Raw genomic sequence first — 22,667 nt, forward strand, 5'->3', positions numbered from 1 at the left:
GTTTTAGTGACTTTCTGCATAAAAAAGACGTTCTGCAACTGTCTTGTTAATTATCTATGGTGTTTTGTGTAGTGCATTTTCTAACCATCGTCAGACAGATTTACCTGCCGCTTTTATAAGACACTTTGGTGAAAATATCTGGTTTAATGAGCGTACGCCTTTTTCGTAATTTACACTGGGCGACAGCAACAGGGAGCAGCTGTACGCAATTTGCGGTAGTTGGGTAAAATGGCGGAGCTCAAGGAAGAGGACATCGGGCAACTACACCAGGAGGACGCCGATGGAAAAGGCAAGGAATCAACGCATTAATAGCCATTCGGCATTAAACAACATCTGGATAAATTTCTAAAAATATTGTATTTTTCTGGTGCATATTTTCTCCTAAAAGGGCGGACTTCCGGCGATACTTTAAAACTGCTGAAGTAAACATGGGCCTCCTCACGGAGCTCCGCCATAGGGCTCAGTCATAAATATTGTTATTTATGTCTGAACAGGGCACCCGAGGTGATGATAGGAGACTGAATTCACCAACTATAATACTAGTAACTATAACGGTTTAACGTGGCATGATATTACTGTTATTAACTTATTTAACTAGATACGGTCAGCGCAGGGGCCTGGTCGCGGAGCTCCGCCATAGGGCCCGCTATCAATAGGCTATCTATGGCGATGTTTTGAGGAGCCCTCTAGACAGACAACCATGGTTCCCAAAGAACAGTTTGCGTCTTTTTAAGTTACAACTGACTGAGTGCACTTAACAAGTTGCCAAATGTGTCGTTGCGTGTTTGCGCACTTAACTGGTTTGCTGCAACGTTGCCGCAAATGAGCAGGACGAAATTGGTGTCGGCTGTTTATTATGCTCCTATTAATATGATGAAGACGCGGGATGCACCATTCCCATGATCAACATAGCTAAACCATAGCCTAATGCTTTTATGTGACAGGTAACGGGGACATGCAGACTGTATCTGGAGCTGCTGAGGACGCAAACGGACAGTCTTGTGCCACAGCTGCTCCGTCTTGCGACACTGTGCAGGTAGAGGGCAGCGATGGGCAGGCGGCTGTCAACGTTGGTCCTGCGCCTGGTAAGTGCCACATTTCTTTCTCGTTTTCTCGGGGACCGAGATATCCACAAAGTAATGCCCTCCTTTCCCTAATCAATACGAGAGAGAATGCTTAGCCTATTCCCATAAAACAGCTTCACCGTTGTTGCCCAATAATGGATGGGGTAGCCTATGTGAAGGGGGTTAAAATCTAGGGTGGCCTATTTGAAAACTGTCAATGAAAAATGTTTTTACCATATGTTTTTTTGTTGTTATAAGACAAATGAATACATGAATGAATGTGAGTGTCACATTTCGGGGGGGAAAGCCCATAATAATCTTATCAACACATACCTAACACATGGGCTTTTCTTTTCACTGCATTTGCGTAAGAGGACTTGAGTAATTACCGGATTATAGGGGGTTTGTGGTTTTGACTAACATTGTACTACTGATTGTTTTTCGCAGAGAGGCACATTTCCATCCAGACCACATTGGAAGGCTTGGAGAAGCTGGTGGATTTAAATGGAGGTGAGTCAGTATTATAGCAGATCTTATGATGATCATCCTAGGGCCTGGGCTGAAAGTGTGGGCCCAAAGAAAGTACCTTAATACACTGTATCTGTGGGTGGGACACTGTGTACCTCTAGGTTCTTTGGATTGTCTTGACCCATCCCCACTGCACCCCTACCAGTAACATCCCCCCATAGCAGCAACCTGGAGTGCGTTGCAATATGGGACCTTGACTCCTCCACTTGTCTCCTCCACTTGCTTCTCTCCTCGTACGAGGAAGTAATATGTCATGATGACGTCACTGACAACAGCATTATATTTCAATATCTTGCAAAAGCCCAATTGTAGAGTCTTTTTCTCATTTGCAATTGGGATGGTGAATGAAAAACAGTCCCTCAAAAGTTGTTGTGGCTAGGCTGACAGCTGGGAAACTTTATCGTTTTCTCCACGGAGGAGGAGCCAGGAGGCGGGACGAGGAGACAAGCGCAAGTGGAGGAGGCATGGTTGCATATTGCAACGCACTCCTGGTCTCTCATACAATGAGAGTTCAATGATGACATAAGACAAAGCATTAGGTCCCCTTTGCATTGTATGTATTGAGTGGGGGTGCCCTCTCAGATAACTCTGTCCCGGGCCAGGCCAAATCTGTCAGCGGCCCTGTCTGTAATGACTCATGGTCTTCCTGTCTGTGTTCCTGTGTAGCGGGGAGGAAGTCGTGTCCGCTGTGCCCAGAGGAGAAGTTTAAGGCCTGCTACAGCCACAAGCTCAGACGACACCTGCAGAACCTTCACTGGAAGGTTTACGTGGAGTTTGAAGGTACAGAATTGAAGTGACGTCATAACATGACGACACGATACACCAATTCATCATTCCACTCAGTACCTAATGAGGTATATATACCGTAGACTGCATTGTTACTGGGGGAAAAAGGTGAAAAACTTAAAAAACCTGCGACACATTTGATTCAACCAGTTCCGAATCAGCTGTTCATAAGACATGGGTGTAAAGTATCTGTAGGCCTGTTACTCAGTGAAGTCATCTGAGTTGGAAGGAAACTGTGGCAAGTTTTTTTTAAAAACTTCTACATTTACGTTTGACACCTCTGTGCTCCACCTCCTGCAGGTCAGAAGATGTGCATCTGCCACTTGCCCTGTCGTCAACATCGTCCCAGTCCCGGGACAGAACAGGTATAATACTATGACATACAGTAAATGACCGAGCCACAGCACACTCTGAGTACACAGACAGCAAGATTAGTACTTGGTCATAGTGTTGCACAACATTAATTCAATTACATTTATTTAATATATATGTACACCAGTATGTACAGTATGTATGTATAGATAATGTATATACAATATATATATGACATAGATGGGGGGAAAGAAGAATACACAGGTACAGTAAATAACACAGGAGAGATGTTGTGTTCCTGGAAAGCAAGTCAGTCTTCTCTGCCGCTCTCAGCTAGCGGTGTGTCTTGCCGGTATCACAGGGAGGCCGCTAGTAAATGGGTCACTGTAGCTTGTCTTGGGCAACCACAACTGGCTACTTTCCTTTGGCTAGTTTCCACTGTTTCCTCTCTGATTTCCACTCAGGGAGAATGAAAATGGTGTGTTTGGTCATAATGGGGTGTTTGGTAAGTCATACTGGACCTTTAAAGCCTACCTGTTTTCTGAAAATGACATGGATCAATGTGAATCTTCACAGAGATGTGTGGTCAATTTCTCAAGCTATTTTAGGGCTGATTTCGTCCACCCTGACCCACAGTCATAGTTTTACTTTATCGTGTATGTTGAACATTTGGGCCAGCACCCTCACAGTTTTAGTATTTAAGTAAGAGTGACGTCAGCTCCACGCTAAACAACTGACTTTGAAAAGTTTGAAGAGATCTTCAGTGCACTTGAGCAGTAATGTGTTTCACGCCTTCCTGACCAGCAGAGGATGGTAGTTTTCAGTTGTTCTTCTCAGTCTGGTCTCTGTTTTCTGTAAGGATTTCAGGTGTTTGTAAGGTGAAGGGAATTCAACGCAGAGACAGAGTTTGGTTAGATGTTCAAAGTCTTTACTGAGTACCACAGGTGGTTGGAGAAACTGCATTCTGCTCCCTAAATGTCTGCAAGATGGTTTTAAGGAAAGTGTCCCCTCGCTTGTGATTGGCTATTCTGACCTTCCCTTACCATTTTTGGGTAACCCCTAACCTACTGACGGATTGCTTAATATGATTTGATTTGATTTGTGAGCAGGATGTACAAACGTATTGTGGTTAGCTGAGCCCCAGACATCTGGCGGTACGCCGGGAGTTTAGGGTTCTTCCTTACATGATGTCTGGTATCGGTCTAAATATGATCTATTGCTTGTTAAACGTTCTTCACATACTCATTGCTTGTTAACCTTTTGAGCTTTTTTCTGTTAATGCGTGCCCTATGCCAAAGCTCATATGTTATTTGAATATATTTCTATATTCCTACATTTGCTTATAGTTCTATATCCCTACATCTCCAAACATTACGTTTTATCTATCTAGTACAGTGATTCTCAAACTATGAGCCGCGGTACTGCAGATGGGCCGCGACTCGAGAGGTCTTAGAAAAAAAACATTTTACATGTTGTTAAGATCATCATCACATGTTGTTTAGTTATATTATGTCTTGTGTGCGTGAGTACACTTTCTTATTTGGTGTTCTTATGCGTTATGGTGTAGGCATTGTGTCATTTCAATCGCGGAGGTATTCCTACTGTTAATTATTTTTGCGCGAGTTACCCGCAAGGTACAGTGTGCATGTTCTATCTGCCGTCGTGATATGCTGTATTTTCATGCTTATGGTGTTGATGTGTAAAATGTATATTTGTAATCATTTTCAGTCGATTTTGAGGGGAAACATTGCCATTTTGACTTGCTACAGTGGCTATTTCCTCCTAAATATTATATTAATGGAGCATTTAGTATTTAGCTCACTGTGTGTCAGGCTAATCATGCATATTATTTCTCTTAGCTGTGAGTGCTGGCTTGCCCCATGCTAATTTCATATTCAGGAGTCATTTTCTCCTTAGTCATATGTTTCCCTCACACACACATGCATAGAGATTATTTGTAGGCTAATTACTGATTCCTTATTTACAATAAGACCCCAAAAAAGCAAGTGCAAGTGTGCATTTGAGCAAGTGTGCATTCATACCAATGCCCCTCAGTGGCCACAACTTTCTGCAAAGAACATATATTATATTATATTATATTATATGGTGTGACGTCATCGGTCGAATGCTCCATTCATTTCAATGGGGCTCCCCAACGTTCGCACGTCTGTTATGTAAGGGTTAACGTTCGGCGAGAAGGTCGCTACCGTGGAATAGCAGCACGACAGAGAGAATCTTTAGACCCCGACGCGGAGCGGAGTCTTGTTCTCTCTGAAGTGCTGCTATTCCACAAAGCGACCGACTCGCCGAAAGTTAACCCACTTATTATATGGATATACTTAAATGATTCACACATGGCGGGGACATTTCTTTAGGCCTATTTAATGTTAAGATTGTTGCTACGCAAAACAAAACAGTGCCGTTGTGGAACACCGCTAGGCAACAGCTAGGTAGCCAGGACAACAGGTGTTGTCTATCACAGCAGCTGATTAGAGTCTTGTTGAAAAGTCGCTTTAGCAGTGAAAAGTCTTGTTGCCATTGACAGCGGTCTGTTATAGACCAACCCGTCCGTTATCGAAAAATAACAGACGTGCGAACGTTGGGGAGCCCCGTTGAAATGAATGGAGCATTCGACAGATGACGTCACAACCATATAATAAGTTTCGATAACGGACGGGTTGGTCTATAACAGACCGCTGTCAATGGCAACAAGACTTTTCACTGCTAAAGCGACTTTTCAACAAGACTCTAATCAGCTGCTGTGATAGACAACACCTGTTGTCCTGGCTACCTAGCTGTTGCCTAGCGGTGTTCCACAACGGCACTGTTTTGTTTTGCGCAGCAACAATCTTTTGGCATTAAAAACTATAATAAACTTAACATTAAATAGGCCTAAAGAAATGTCCCCGCCATGTGTGAATCATTTAAGTATATCCATATAATAAGCGGGTTAACGTTCGGCGAGTCGGTCACTTTGTGGAATAGCAGCACTTCAGAGAAGCAGAGAAGCACTCCGCTCCGCGTCGGGGTCTAAAGATTCTCTCTGTCGTGCTGCTATTCCACGGTAGCGACCTTCTCGCCGAACGTTAACCCTTACATATTATATTATATTATATTATATTATATTATATTATATTATATTATATTATATTATATTATATTATATTATATTATTATAATATTGGGCTATATGGTTTGGTAGGCCCCAGAATTTTTTCACATTTTAAAGTGGGCCTTGGTGTTCTGAAGTTTGAGAATGGCTGATCTAGTATAAGCACTATAAGTACACTATACGTACACCTTGTGTCTGTGTATGTGTGTGTGTCTGTGTTTGTGTGTGTGTGTGTGTGTGTGTGTGTCTGTGTAGTCTCCAGGGCGTCTGGTGGCCCACTACCACTGTGTGGTGTGTTCGGTGACAATAGCCCGGAAGACAGACATGATCAGCCATCTAAAACGCCACATCAACAAGGGAGAGACGGAGGCCAGCTACACACAGAACACAGACATGCTTGAGCAGGAGCCTGGTATGAAACACACACACACACACACACACACACACACACACACACACACACACACACACACACACACACACACACACACACACACACACACACACACACACACACAATATATACATTCAGTAGTCTTCAGCAGTCAGAGTGTCAGGCTTGTAGCCCAAAGGTTGCTGATTCAATTCCCAACCCGCTAGGTTGGTGGGGGGAGTAATTAACCAGTGCTCTCCCCCATCCTCTTCCATGACTGAGGTACCTTGATGATGGCACTGTCCCACCACATTGCTCCCTTGGGGCACAGTGTTTTGGGGCTGCCCCCTGGCATGTCTGAGGCATAAATACAATTTTGTTGTGTGCAGTGAGCACTGTTTGCTGTGAAGTGCTGTGTATGACAATGAGAGTTTCCCAGGTGGGCTTTCACTTTCTTTCACTTCACTTACTCAAGCATAATACACATACATACACACACAAATACACACACACACAGGCCTGCTGACAGTGGGTACAAACGGGTCAGTCATCCTGGGCACCCTATTATATGCAGGGCAGAGTTCTTCATAGTATATGCACTAGGTGAGTCTACTGTAATTAATTAAATTCAGAGATGAATAAAGTAGAAGCACTGTTAGGTATGTAATTACAACGTTATTTGTATGACATTACATAGCTGCAACCTTGTAACATCATACGACTTGGGTTGTAATTACATCCGTAAATAATGTACTTCTACTTCCACTGAATATATCTCTGAGTAAATTGCCCTGTATTGTCCCCGTAGTGCATGCAGGGCAGGCCTATGAGATCATGAAGGAGTTGGGCACTAACGTTCAGCTGATGCCCAACCACTCCACACCGCAGAAGAGTGACACCTACTTCAACCGCAAGATGAAGACCAACCGGTACGCAACACACACACACACACACACATTAGTATGAGGAAAACACTGTGCCTTTGCCGCTGAGTCAGTCTGTTAACCTTTATGGGATTTCTTGTGTGCGTGTGCATGTGTATGCATGTGTGTGTTACAGGCAACTTGTGTTCTGCGCTCTTGCTGTTTTAGCAGAGGAGAGGAGTCCATTGGAGTGTTTGGATGCATTTGGAGCCACAGGTACATACAAACATTTCAATGAATACATTTCTTGGCTCTTAATTTGAAGTAGATAAGGTGGAGCTTCTACTCTCCCAAGCCAGGTTTGTCCATCATTTTCATTCATCACGTTTGTGTTCATTTTTCCTTCCCTGTTTTTCCCCTCATGTATATACGTTACCTATGCCAGACATCATGGCATATTTGCCTTTTATTACACCCTCTATTTCAGTTTCTCACCATCTGTTATGTATGTCAGAGATTCTTTAAGTCAGGGTTTCCCAAACTGGGGTGCGTTGACCCCAGGGGGTGCGTGGCTTGCCACAAGGGGGTGCGCGAGCTGAATTAGGCAATGGTGGATATGTGAGTTTTTATCCAGCATTAATGAACATTAAGTAATTGTATGGTGAATTGTATGCTGGAAGGGTCCATCTGAAGTGTAGTTTAACTCCTAGACTATTGGAAAAGAGGATTCCCCAAAACAACTGTGCATAATGTGCAGTGAATGCGCAGTGAATCATACTTCTGGGCCATCAGCACACAAAAACATTCGCTTAGGGGGTGCGCGAACCACGTTGAAATGTACAAGGGGGTGCACAAGGAAAAAAGTTTGGGAACCGCTGCTTTAAGTATATAGAGATATGCCATTGTAATAGGTTGCTATGGGCACCTAACATGACCAGGTTCCGGTCTGCCTAAAGGGGCGTGTCATAATACTCCTAGCATTGAATAGAACAGTCCTTAGGTCTGCCTAAAGGGGGATTCCCCCCCCCCCTTGCAATAATAGAACCCGGAAACAATGGGCCATAGGAACCTCTCTCTCTCTCTCTACTCTCTCTGATGTGTGCGCTCTGTACCTCTGCCAGGCATCATGGGCCTGCAGTGGGCCAAGCACCTGCGCGGGGCGGTCAAGGTCATCATCAATGACCTCAGCGATACGTGCGTGAAGATGATCAAGGAGAACTGCCAGCTCAACAACATCCGTGTGGAGGGCTCTAGGACTCCGCGGCCGCTCGACGCTGCGTCGGGAGACGCACCAGACGCTCCCATCGCTACCGTGGAGGTGTCCAAGATGGACGCCAACGTCCTCATGCACATGCGGCCCTTTGACTACATGTGAGACACCACACATGTACATACTGGATACAGTACATACTTATGTACAATATTACAGATGTACACATACATAAACAAATGTACATATGAAATAGGGGTGTGCAAAATAATCGTCATATCGATGCATCGCGATACTTACTTCATGACAAGGTATCGTGATACTTATTTTCTCAATATACTGCATGGATTCATGACAATTGATTATTTGATAACAATAAAATTCGATTTGCCACAGGTTATTTTGTTCAGTAGAGAATAGGTAATATTTCTGTTGTGATGTAAGCTCTCTCCCAGATGATAGAATGCTTAAATAGAATGAACTGACTTAAGAAAGCTACACAGCAACTGACAAATAAGCTGTATTTTACACATTTACTGAAGTAAATATCGCAATGCATCACAGTAGTACATGAATCGCAATGCATCGTGATAGAATCGCATCGTGGCATGTGTATCGTGATGCGCATCGAATCGTGAACCCTTTGCCAATACCCACCCCTAATATGCAATATATGTCAACATCATCATGCACACACAGCCCTTTGACTACTACATGTGAGACACCAGACATGTAGACAGCAATTTTGATAGCTTTGTATTAAATAAAAATGAATTAAGATTATTGTCTGAAAAGGCACTTAGGGGGTTTTGCATCTGAGCTCTTCAATATACAGTACATACCTACTGTATAATATACATACACGACATGCAGTATATGACAACGTCATCATGCACATGCTGCCCTTTGACTAGATGTGAGATACTAGCCATGAGTATATTATAATTCATATACTACACATACGTATTCAATATACGCCATGTGCTTTGACTACATGTGAGACAACAGACATGTATCTACATATACAGACATGTATGTTATAGTATATACATATGCAGTATACAGTACGCCAACATCATCAGGTGCTTTGACTACATGTGAGACAACACAGATGTGTATACTGTGTCTGTGTATATACATACATATAGTATACTGTACAGACTGTACTGTATACTACAAGTACATATACAAACCCGTATACAGTACATACAGTATATGCCAACGTCATTGTGCACATGCGACCCTTGGACTACATGCGAGACATCAGACATAGATATACGTTAATATACTGTACTTGCATTTACTACATACCGTATTAAGGATAGACCGATATATATATCAGTATCGGTATCGGGCCGATATTCGCATTTTTCACGTGTATCGGTATTGGCCGATACGAGTGTGGTTTTGGCCGATATGCGATATTTATTATTTTATGTCATTCAACACTTTATTTTTTTATTACTAGATTGTTAGACATTACTTGATTGTTAGAGTGGGTGTTTAAATGTTACAAGTTCTACCTCAATTTGATAATGTTAAAGGAATTTTTATTTTTAACTTGAGACCTGGAAAATTTTGTCATTTTTTTACTTTTTTTTTTTTGAACTTTATTGCCAACAGAGAACTTAGAGGCAATCACAACCACATAAACAAACATATCACACCCAAACAAACAAACAATACTAAAACAATAATATGCATAAAAACACATATATAAAAGAAAAGAAAAAGAAAATACATAAAAATAAAAAATGATAATACATAATGAAATAAAAATAAAAGGGGGGTTGGGGTTCACCTTGATTGCTAGCTTATATTATGTATGTCTTATGTAACTATATGCTTAACCCATATAAAGAATGACAGGTGTCCATCTCCTAAGGAATAGGGGTAATTTTAGCTGAAGGATGGCAGTCATATTTTCCATCAGTTGGACTTGGTTGCACCTCAGTCTCCATTGAGCCACTGTAGGAGGCTCAGGCTGCATCCAATGCATTGTGATCATTTTTCTTGCGATCATTAGTAGGACATGCAAAATATAACACAGGTCTTTGGAAAAGTTTTGTTCTGTTGTTTTTTCCAGCAAAATAAATACAGGGTCAAACGGTATGTCCATGTGCAGTATCTTCTCCAGTTCTGTCTTAATGTCTCTCCAGTATGGCTGTATCTTGGGATAATCCCAAAATATGTGGGTATGGTCACCTACCCTTCCACAGTTTCTCCAACATTCATTATTACCCCCAATGTTGAAGATACTAACCTGAAGTGGAGTTCTAAAGAATCTCACCTTTACTTTCCAATCAAACTCTTTCCATAATTGACTTCCCACCCCTCTATGACATTTAGAACATATATCCTCCCATTCATCATTTTCAATTATTGTATTAAGTTCCAGCTCCCATTGTCCTTTTATGTGTAACGTGTTATCTGACATATCTGTTGTTAGTTTTTGGTATATTTGAGACACTTGGTGTTTTATTATGATACGGTGTTCCAGTATATATGCAAAATGCGCTTCAATGCTATTGGGGTCTTCCTTGAGTATGTCCCAATCTGGATGTTTTGTTATGTAGTTCCTGATTTGGAGATATCTATAAAAATCGGTTTGGGGCAGATCAAATTTATCCTTAATTTGTGAAAAAGTCTTGACCACCTGCCCATCTAGTAGCTGGTTGATTACTCGTAGGCCTTTCTCAGCCCACCTTCTAAACACTATGTCAACTAGAGATGGGAGAAATTCTATATTTCCTACAATGGGCATGGCTCTTGACAAAGATGCCTTTCCTTTTAGGTGTCTTTGAATCGTATTCCAAACCTTAAGGGTGTATTTAGTATACATGTTCTTTACTTTGATTTTCTTTTGTGACTGTTGACTGAGGAAGGGTAGTGTATCTAGTGCAATTCCTGGCAGAGAACTCTGCTCAATAGACACCCAACCCATTTCACCTCTGGCTATCCAAGCTACCATTGCTCTAAGTTGGGCTGCCCAGTAATACAATTTTAAATTAGGTAGACCCAGACCGCCTTTTTGCTTGGATGACATCAATACTTTCAACCTGACTCTTGGTCTCTTATTTTGCCAGATGAATTTTGATATACGTTTTTCAAGCATTCTAAATGTGGACTGAGGAACTATAATGGGTAGCGACTGAAATAAGAACAGGAACCTTGGCAGAACATTCATCCTTACTGATTCAACCCTACCAAATAGAGACAAAGGCAACATTTCCCATCTACTTATATCTATATTTATTTCTTTTATCAATTTGTTGTAGTTTGCATTATATAATTGTGAAGGCTTTGGTGTTAAAAGAATCCCAAGATATCTGAATCCCTGCTGGGACCTCTTAAAAGAGACCAGGTTATCTAGTTCAGTTGGCCAGCTACCTACTATCATCATGGCTTCAGATTTATCTGTATTAACTTTGTAACCCGACACACTACTATAGGCGTTGAGGCTATCCATGAGTGCTGGAATAGAAGTGATAGGATTTTCTATAAACACAAGTATATCATCAGCAAACAATGAAATCTTGTGCTGAATATTTCCTTCATCCCTTATACCATGAATATGTGAATTGGTTCTTATCAACTCCGCCAGAGGTTCAATACTTAGCGCAAAGAGAGAGGGAGACAAAGAGTCTCCCTGTCGTGTTCCACGTCCCAATGGGAAGAAATGTGAACAGTGTCCTTTTAACCCTTTTTTTAAACCCATATCGGCCCCAAATATCGGGTATCAGAAATCGGGTATCGGCCAAGGGTGATGAAAAAAAAAATTGGTATCGCATCGGCCATTAAAAAACTTGTATCGGTCGACCCGTACTACATATATAGGTTTCCTGTTTACAAACATTCGTGCTGTAAGGAGAGGCGAGTTTACCTGACTCATGCCATGAGGAAAGGGAACGCCCCCACGTGTAGTTGGTGGTGCCAATGTCACCATGCATATGCAGCCCGACAACTACGTACATGTGAGAGTGAGATAGAGGGGGAGAGTGCCTTACGTTACGTACATGCATGCATAAATACAGTACATATGCCAGAGTCATTATTAACTTCTTTTTTACCCAGCCTCATTTTCAGTAGAACCACAACAGAGATGGATGCTAATGGGCATTTTGATGTTATTACCCTACCATATTGTATGCTTGATTTATGGAGGAATAAGAAGTAAGTCATATTCCTATAGATATTTTTGTCCCATTAAGTTCCAGAAAGTTTTCTGTGCGCCACTGAGTTATGTGAGTTATAGATTGTTAGTAGGCTGTGATGGAGTCAACATTGTTAAGCAGACCATGGATGGCAATGATGTCGGAATACTTAATGTGTGGTGATTGGAGAGGGGCTGGTGCTGGTGCTGGTGCTTATATGTATGTATCAATAAATGATGTCCTTATTCTAACCCCATAACCCACTTGTTCTTTGACTCCCTCAGACACTTGGATCCCTTTGGCACATCGGTGAACTACCTGGACGCGGCATTCCGGAATGTGCGGAATCTGGGCATCGTCTCGGTGACGTCCACAGACACAGGCTCGCTGTACTCCAAGTCCCTCAACGTCACGCTGCGACACTACGGCTGCCAGATCGTCCGCACCGAGTACTACAGAGAGCTGGCAGCACGAATGGTGGTGGCCTCAGTGGCAAGGTGTGTGTGTGTCTTAGGTTTGTGCTGTGAATCCCATTGAAAGATTTCAGTTTGCTCTTGCTTTAAAGGGACACTGTGTGAGATGTTTAGTTGTTTATTTCCAGAATTCATGCTGCCCATTCACTAATGTTACCTTTTCATGAATACTTACCACCAGCATCAAATTCTAAGTATTCATTATGACTGGAAAAATTGCACTTTTCATACATGAAAAGGGGGATCTTCTCCATGGTCCGCCATTTTGAATTTCCAAAAATAGCCATTTCTAACTGCAAAAATTACTGTACTTGGATCATACTGGAAAATATTTGTTTATTACTTAGTAATCGTTCATGTAAAGATCAAATTTTGCAATAGGCAGCCCAGTTTCAATGAGCAGCATAGTTGCAGTACCTTTTTTGACCATTTCCTGCACAGTGTCCCTTTAAACAATTCCACGTCCACACATGGATTAGTATTGTATCAGTGCATCCCCAATGCTGCCTGTACCTTTTCACTGGCATTTGAACATGGACCGGCTGTGTAAATATGAGTGAGTATGCTTGTTAGGGCTGTCCGCAAATAATCGACTAATCGTTGGTCGACCAAAAAAAATTCTAGTCGACCGAATCCCATTGGTCGATTGGTCGCAGCGGAGGAAAAAAAAAACCAGCGTCTTGTCAAAGTGCTTTCAGGGCTCTTAACTTGAAGGGCGTGACAAAGGAAGACGCGCAAAACCCGCAGAGGAAAGAGGAAGAAGAGGCAGAGGGAGACCGCAGAGAATACCGGGACCACCCAGACAAGGTTTACGACCCAGGCGCTAACCTCAGTGATTAATCTGTCCCCTATCGACCTAACCCCTGCCCAAACCCAGGTACTGTCAAAAGGTCTTTCGTTTGCCCCCACACACCACACCAACCTGTTCCAAACAAAAATCGAATTATTCAGATTCTACAGGAACTTGCATTTGAAAGCATGGTTTTCACAACAGCCGCAAACTGCACAAGCCACACAGATCCCCAGAAGAGTTTTTAAACCAAAATCTACATTTTGTCCCCTGAGTAATAACTCGAATTTACAAGCATTTATTAAAAAAGTAGACTTTGACGTACACAAACTCTTTAACAACCCTCCTACTCCTTGGCACAACAACCTAACACAGTCAGAACGCACGGCATTGCGGGAACTGGAATGCAACAAGGATATACTGATTAAAAAAGCGGACAAGGGTGGAGCAGTTGTAGTGTGGCATTATGAAAAATATGTCTTAGAAGCGCACCGCCAGTTACAGAATCATATATTCTACACGAAACTTGACCGGAATCCCCTAACAGAGATGAAGAGGGAATTGACAGAAATACTTGGTAACGCAAAAGAGAAAGGATGGATTGACGAAAAAGAATACAACTTCTTACAATGTGAACACCCCAGAATCCCCGCATTTTACATGCTTCCCAAAGTCCATAAAGAGCCCAAAGATAACCCGAAAGGCAGGCCCATAGTGGCTGCGAATGGCAGCTTGACTGAAGCGGCCGCTCAATTTATAGACTACTTCCTAAAACCATACGTACTAGAACTACCGTCATATGTACGAGACACCACAGATGTCCTGAAAAAACTGAGTGCACTGCAGGACACGGACTGGGATTTTTTAGTTACTATGGACGTCGAAGCATTGTATACAAACATCGAACACTCAGAGGGGTTGAGAGCTGTCAGTCACTACCTGTCAGACAGACAGGAGACAACGCCACCTACTGACTTTCTGGTGGAACTGACTGAGTGGGTGCTCAAGAACAACGTCTTCCTTTTCCAAGACCAGCTGTATAGGCAATGCAAAGGCACTAGTATGGGAGCCAGCTTCGCCCCAGAATATGCATGCCTATACCTAGGCCTCTGGGAATCCGAATATGTTTTTAACAGTGCCAGAAATGCATTTACTGAACACATAAAACTGTACACCAGGTTCATAGATGACATCCTGATTCTGTTCAAGGGTAGCTCATATAACTTACAGGACTTTTACCAATACATCAACAACACCAACGAGAACATCAAGCTGTCACTAGAATACTCCAAAGAGAAAATCAGCTTCCTGGATTTAACCATCTATAGAGATACTGACAATAGTCTTCATACCACATATACAGAAAACCCACAGACCGAAACTCCTTGTTACACTTTGATTCATTTCACCAAAAACATCTTAAGAACAACATACCATACGGACAATTTCAGAGAATAAGAAGAATATGTGACAAGGACACTGACTTCACCACACAGGCAAAAATTATGAGCACACGCTTCCTCAATAGGTCCTACAAGAACTCTATCATAACTAAAGCTCAAAAAAAGGCATCAGAAATTGATCGTACACAGCTTCTTCAACCCTCAAAGAAAAGGAACCGGACATCATCTAGCACCAGATTCATAATGCAGTACAGTACTCAAAGCCATCAGATCAAGAGCATCATCAAGTCCAACTGGGACATCCTTAGGAGTGACCCAGCCCTGCAGGATGTATTTAAAGATCAGCCAACCTTCTGTTACAAGAGAGCCCCCAGTCTGAGAGACAAGCTGTCACACAGCTACCTACCGGCCAAGAAGGAAAACAACTGGCTAGAACCCCCCAAGGGCACATACAAATGCCTACAGTCGGCTTGTAACCACTGTGTAAATGTCCTACAAAAGAAAGAATTCAAAGACTTAAAGACAGGTCGAGTGCATAAAATCAAGCACTTTATCAATTGCAACACCACTTTTGTAGTGTACCGCCTCACCTGCCCATGCAATTGTTTTTACATAGGACGCACAAAGAGAAGATTAAAGGATAGAGTGGCGGAACACAAATATGCCATAAGGACCAATAACAAGGACTACCCAATGGCACGCCACTTCTCCACCCACCACAACAAGAATGACAGTCTCCTAAAAGTAGAAGCAATTGAACATATAGAAAAACCAACAAGAGGGGGGGACAGACTCAACAAACTACTACAAAGAGAGACGTACTGGATTCATAATCTGGATGCCCTCAACTACCCAGGTTTAAATGAGGAAATAGACTTTAGGCCTTTTTTATAAAGTTTTTTATAAAGTTTTTTGACTTGGCATATAATGATTGATGTAAGACTATCTGCCATACCACTAACTTATCTAATTCCCTCATTGTTTTTACAGAGTGTGTGAACAGTGGATATGAAGAATAATGTAAGACTATCTGCCACACCACTAACATATCTAATTCCTGCATATATATATAATTTTTTTTTTCTCTCTTTTTTCTCTTTACAGAGTGTGGGAACAGTGTATACCCCCACACCTATGGGATCCATATGCTGATACTTATTCATAATCTGACTACCTAGATTGAAATGTGACTTCAGACAATATTATATGCTTATGTGTTATGCTAGACCATAAGTCAAACTTATATATCTGCTTTATTTTCTTTATTTCATTACAACCGAATGTGAATGCTTTGAACCTCCCCATACCCATGTGACCCCCAAGAGTTTATTTACCTGTGTCACTCAGGTACCTGAGTTTTAACCACGCCCTGACGAAGGCCAGACGGCTGAAACCGGTCGGCGTTTTTTAAGTTTGTATACCCCATGTTAAAATAAAGGGTTTTTAACATAACGGACCTTGACTCGAAGGAGAGTGCTTTGGATTGAACAAGTATCTATGAAGCCTGCAAAGGATTAACCAGATGCACCCCTTCTATCTGGAGAGAAGACTCAGAGCGCTCGCTATCATTCTTCCTTTTCGCCATTGACGTATTGTTGATTTGTTTGACAAGGATATAAGTTATTTTGACCATGTCTGGAAGGAGCTCTAAAACATGGGATTATTTTTTTAAAAGGATACAGACTACTGCTTGTCAGCCAATGGTCACTAACGTCGGGCGAGAAGAACCACGCGAATTCGAATGACAGGTGCGTTTAATCATGTAAGTTCACCACCACGGCAGATGCTGCTCTCCTCTCCCTCCCNCTCTCCATATGCCTCTCTCATACACAAGCACCCGTACACTAGGCATCGTTTGCTACAATACCTCACTCGACTCGTTGATTCCCTTGGTTGACAAAAACTCCAGGGAACCGCCTGCATCGTTTCTCGTCTCGCATAATTATCCATTTATTGCAGACGGTGTAAAAAGTGTGAAGTCATGTCAGCGCATATTCTGAAGCTCCAAAATGCTATGTTGCAACGTCATGGTGCGTCGCACTGCTTCCATACCACTTTGCTGTACAATTTTACTCCGTGCTGGCCAACATCCAAGAACCACCACCAGATATGAACATATTTTGGGGTGTGTGTGTACGTTAAGTCATTCACCGACAAACTTATCAGAATTCTGTTCGCTGCCCTGAACGGCAAGAACTCTTGTCAAGACTCCAGTGGACATTCCAGTGAACAACTATACAGTAATGCTGCAACAAATGTCGAAATAGATGAAAAGGTATGACAGTCAACGCGGGGATATTGATTCTGCCCTCCAGTTGGGCTACTGCTTTCAGGCAGCGAGCGGCATCTCTACCATAGGCAGTTTGTTTCCGTCACCGAATATTAATTTTAATTTGTTTTTTATTTGTGTTTTACAGGCTAAAACTATGTGAATTCGAACTTTGAATATTCAATAGGCCTAGTAGGGCTATCTGGGTCAAAATGGGATGTGTAAAAAAAAAAAATTGTGGGGGCGATTAATCGATTAGTCGGAGTAAATGACGACCTTTGGTCGACCAACAAAATCCTTGGTCGTGGACAGCCCTAGTGCTTGTGGGCATGTTTTGTTTGTGTGTGTGTGTGTGTGTGTGTGTGTGTGTGTGTTTATGTCTTAATTTGTGTGTGTGTCCGGGCAGCAGAGCACTGTAATAAGAGTTTGGACTGAGGTGCTGCTGGCAGTGGCAATGTAGGGAGGTTGCTGTGGAATCAAAAAGTATTTTTTTATGAGTGCGTACTCATCACTCCAAACATTGAATGTAGAGAGGTTAAACATGTGTTTATGCAGTGTGTTTATATATGTGTCTGTGTATTCCAGGGCGGCTCTTTGCAATAAGGGCGTGGAGGTGCTGTCGTAGAGGTTGAACATGTGTTTATGCAGTGTGTTTATATGTATTTGTCTGTGTCTTTGTATTCCAGGGCGGCTGCTCGCTGCAATAAAGGCGTGGAGGTACTGCTGGCGGTGGCGGTGGAGCACTTTGTGCTGGTGGTGGTGCGGGTGCTGAGGGGTCCGGCCCAGGCGGACGAGGCAGCCAAGAGGCTACGCCAGCTGCTGCACTGCCAGTGGTGCGAGGAGAGAGTCTTCATCAGGCCCGGCAGCATGGTGGAGGGTAAGGCAACGGTGTTGAAGGAGATGGGGGGGTGCGTGCGTTTGTGCATGTGTGTGAAAGAGATTTCCTTCTGTCTTGTGCAAGCTGACTGGTGCTTTGGTGGAGTGTCACTCGTCAAGACAGTATTTGTGGCGATGTTTCCCCACATATCCACCAGGGGGCAGTCTAGGAATGCAGCCTAAATGAGATATGTTTGCTGCGATGTCTTTTTTTAATCTGTTGATTTGCTTACATTCTTATTCTATCCCTATGGTTGGTTTATTTCTGTTTATATGTGCGTGTGCGTGCGTGTGTGTCCACATTTGCATCTATTGTGTATTTCTGTGTCTATACTCCTATATGTGTGTGTGTGTGTGTGTGTGTGTGTACTATATCCATGTGGTTGTTGTGTCTGCAGACAGCCTGTACAGGCAGCTGCCGTGCCAGTGCCATGGGAGTATGCCAGGCAAGACGGCTGTGGAGCTGGGGCCCCTGTGGTGAGTCCACCTAACCTGCTCAGCATTCACACCATGCAATCCAACAAAACATGCTCAGCATCTCAATAATGCATCAATGTAAAGAAACACCACGGACAGAGTTCCAGTTCCAGTATATATTCTAACAGTATATTCACTCAATGGAGTGCATTATTATTCAGCCAGGGTCTCTACAACTATGATGACGGTGTTATTTGAAGACGCATACACAGCATATACGTACAAGAATGTAAGGGGCTGACTCTCTGTGCATTCAACATCTCGTCATATAGCCATATAGGCCCACAGTCAACATAGAAAAAGAAATATAGACACATTTTGTTCATACATTGTATATATACGTATTCTAGGAAATCTGTATATTCCGAATAGGCATATATTGTATAAACATACTGTACATCCAACAGACAGGCAAAAGTATATAGGGGTACTTGACAGATAGGCAGCAATAAACTATTTTTTCACAAAACATTATTTTTGAGGCAGAAAAAGTATATGTCTACGTAGTGCAGCAATTAATATTTAAAAAAAAAATCCAAGTGGTCACAATGTTGATCTATTAAGTGATTATTTTATTACATTCCTAATGCACTTTGCTGTAAATATGTCCTCTGGTGTGACGGTTAGAAATATATATACTAAGTAACATTACTTAGTATATATATTTCTAAATGTCACACCAAAGGAAATGGCTTTAGGGAGTTTCATCTAGCCTTGTTATAGGGGTTTTATTTAGCTTTGCTAAAGGCTACTTCAGCCATGGTGGAGGTATAGAAGAGGTAGGGGTGGGATTCAAACCTGCAACCCTTTCATCTTAAGACCACCTCTGTAAGGCCCTTTACACACTAGGGCGGTAAAGCGTCGCGTGACGGACACGATTTTTACCGGCGTCAGTGAAAATACATGGAAACATATCTGTCCTTACACACCAACCGGCGGTAGTCAGGCGTTAGCGGTGCGGGAGCCGGCTCTAAGCAGAAAGACCGCGTTCGTCTCTCGTCCGTTCCGTTCGGCTTTGGCATGTTTGACGCCTAACCATTGAGCCAAGGCTGTCCCATTGTGTTACGTGTATGTGTGCGTGCGTGCATAGACGCCAGGTCCCTTATTTAACGTGTGTGTGTGTGTGTGTGTGTGTGTGTGTGTGTGTGTGTGTGCGTGTGCGTGTGCGTGTGCGTGTGCGTGTGCGTGTGCGTGTGCGTGTGCGTGTGCGCGTGTGTGCGCGTGTGTGTGTGTGTGTTTTTTGCAGGTCTGGCCCGCTGTTCAACACAGGTTTCCTTCGTCGCATGCTGGTGGCTGCGGTGAAGCACAGCATGGAGGACCTGCAGCCTCTACTGAAGACTCTCATCTGTGAAGCGGACTGCACCACTGTCAAGGCCCTCTCCGTCACGGGCACACCGGGACTCGGGAACCAGGGTGAGAGAAAGCATGCATGCACACCATAGCATGTCAAGAAAAGTGACCGGGAGAGAGAGTCTGTTAGTGTGCTTGTATGTTTGTGACACAAGAACCCTGGTAAGAGAGAACGAGGGGGAGGTGCATGCATATATGTGTGTGTGTGTGTGTATGTGGGTGTGTGTTTGTATATATGATAATACATCACTGTTGTGGTTTCATCTGTGCAGTGGAGTGTGGCGTGGTCATCAAGACCCAACAGAAGGGGGAGGGGTCCGAGACATCAGACCAATCAGGTAACCGTCACCACGGCAACTAATGACTGCCAATTATGAGAGTGCGTGCGTGCGTGCGTGTGTCTCTGTGTATCTGTTTATCTGTGTGTGTGTGTATAGTTGTTTTGTTAACGTCCAGCTAATGGTGTTGCAATGACCTGACTATTGCCGTGTGTGCAAGAGTCATTGTATTAGCATCCATCTAATGGATTGTATTGTAATCATGTAGTGCTGAGTTCATTTCATGACCTGACCTGACATGCTTTGATGCAGCCTGTACTTTGTTATCATTGGTGAAATCCTTATAATCCTTGACAGTATTAGCACTTTACATTACTCTTGTTCGCTGATAGGGTTGTCAAAGATTCTTTTAAATCTAATAATAATTCATAATGGACTGTCTCTAGTGTTGTTTGTTAGCATCCAAATTGGATATCATGTGCGAGTCATTACTAATTTGTTATTACAGTCTATAACAAGATGAGGCAGACAGAAATATAAGCTACAATAAATTAAAAAAGAAAACGGGTGGTGGTCTTGTGAGATTAATGAACTTGCCCTTCCAGTGTAAATTATTGATGTACCATCAGCGCCGCGTCTTTCATTATCCTCCTGTCAGCTCCATGCCACCACACCAGGCGCTTATTCCAGTCATTTGTCTCATTACTGTCATAGCTCGCTCGTAAGTTGAAGAATAAACCAGAAAGCACTGAGAATGAGCACACGTAGGTCTATTCTGGGAAACAGTACATGAGAAGCTGTGCATGCGTGTATGCGCGCGCGCGCGTGTGTGTGTGTGTGTGCGCGCGCGTGTGTGTGCCTATGCGTGCGTGCGAGCGTGTGTGCGTGCATGCCTGAGAGAGATGTGTGTTTTAATCATTTATGTATTGTGTTCAGGCAAGAGGAAGCCGGGGGAGGACTCTGGCAGTGTGGTGAAGAAGCTGAAGACTGAAGCGTCTCTAGACCACCCGCCCTTCTACTACAGCATCCACAGGCACAGCATACGCGGAATGAACATGCCCAAGTAAGACTCGCACACTTGCAGCCATTACTTCCTTTGCATTCACAGGCACAGCGTACGCGAATGAACATGCCCAAGTAAGACTCTCACCCTATATGCAGCCAGTACTTCACCTGCATTCACAGACACACGCAGAACATGTGGCATGAACATGCCCAAGTAAGATTCTCACCCTGTATGCAGGCATATGTCTCAACCTACAGTATCCACAAACGCAGCAAATGTGGAATTAACATGCCCAAGTAAGACAGGATAGCACAGGTACAGCATGCACAGCATAAACATGTCCAAGTAAGACTAATGATTGTACAATACATTTAAGACTAAAACCATCCATAAAATAGCATATAATGCATGAAAATGCCCAACTAAGTCTCTCATCCTATACTATACAGTACAGTCAATAGTCTCACCAACATTTACAGACACACACAGAAAATACGGAATGAACATGCCCAAGTAAGACAACATGCATCCACAGGCTTTGCATTGATCTCATTTTGAGCATCCACTATTAAAAAACATGCAAATGAATAAATGAATAGCAATCTTTACAAAAGGAAGTGTCAAATTTGAAAAGGCAGGTACTCTACTACAGCATTGGCAGATACACCCTCTACCCTATGAACACGCAGTACCCATGCTCATCCGTAGCATGACTCTCGCCAGCTCCATGAGCTCACACGAGGATCTGGAGGATCTTCGGATTCACCTGGCTCCCAAACCAAAATGCAGTAGAACTAATCAGACTCGCAGGACTTTCAGAGATGTGATGACGTTTCAAAGCTGAAACGTAGTGAAGAAGGGAAAAATATGTGAAAAGCGACTGTAGTTTCAGACAGCAATGGCTTCTTGCATGGACTCACTCATCGACATTGATTCTATAATTTCAACTATATTTTCGAATCTGTGAGTACTTTAGTTAAAGTAGCACCTCATTAAAAAAGGCAGACAAATGTTTCCCCAATCACATGCAAGGATTTTGTCAACCACGCCTTCGTAGACCTACACCTACGACGTAGCTCCAGATGAATGTTCATGGAGCAAGGCGGAGCTCTCTCACATGGTGAGAGTCAGGTTAGCTCATCAGTGGGAAATGGTAAATAAATAAATGTTCTATGTGTGTGTGTCTGTCCTGCTCTCTCCAGGCTGAATAAGTTCCTGCAGTACCTAACGGAGGCCGGCTTCAGGGTGAGCCGCACACACTTTGACCCCACGGGCGTGCGCACGGATGCCACCCTGGAGCAGTTCAAGTCGGTGTTGACCAAATACAGCGCGCCCACCTACAG

General features: G+C 43.0%; 1 protein-coding gene across 1 annotated transcript in view; it reads left to right on the forward strand.

Annotated features, from left to right (window-relative positions):
- Nucleotides 1–224: 224 nt before the first annotated feature.
- The window catches only part of trmt1l (tRNA methyltransferase 1-like), a 23,732-nt gene continuing 1,289 nt past the window's right edge, over nt 225–22,667 (forward strand). Inside the window, exons 1-16 of the mRNA XM_063200187.1 lie at nt 225–289; nt 945–1,085; nt 1,512–1,574; nt 2,259–2,372; nt 2,679–2,743; nt 6,058–6,214; nt 6,984–7,104; nt 7,235–7,314; nt 8,160–8,409; nt 12,687–12,899; nt 18,024–18,214; nt 18,612–18,690; nt 19,937–20,103; nt 20,313–20,378; nt 21,255–21,381; nt 22,527–22,667. The exon at nt 22,527–22,667 is cut by the window's right edge and continues 1,289 nt beyond it. Coding sequence (XP_063056257.1) covers nt 229–289; nt 945–1,085; nt 1,512–1,574; nt 2,259–2,372; nt 2,679–2,743; nt 6,058–6,214; nt 6,984–7,104; nt 7,235–7,314; nt 8,160–8,409; nt 12,687–12,899; nt 18,024–18,214; nt 18,612–18,690; nt 19,937–20,103; nt 20,313–20,378; nt 21,255–21,381; nt 22,527–22,667 — 2,036 coding nt within the window. The 5' untranslated portion in view covers nt 225–228. The remainder of the gene's footprint in view (nt 290–944; nt 1,086–1,511; nt 1,575–2,258; nt 2,373–2,678; nt 2,744–6,057; nt 6,215–6,983; nt 7,105–7,234; nt 7,315–8,159; nt 8,410–12,686; nt 12,900–18,023; nt 18,215–18,611; nt 18,691–19,936; nt 20,104–20,312; nt 20,379–21,254; nt 21,382–22,526) is intronic.

This window comes from Engraulis encrasicolus, chromosome 6 (genome assembly GCF_034702125.1).
Source record: "Engraulis encrasicolus isolate BLACKSEA-1 chromosome 6, IST_EnEncr_1.0, whole genome shotgun sequence".
Classification (NCBI taxonomy): domain Eukaryota; kingdom Metazoa; phylum Chordata; class Actinopteri; order Clupeiformes; family Engraulidae; genus Engraulis; species Engraulis encrasicolus.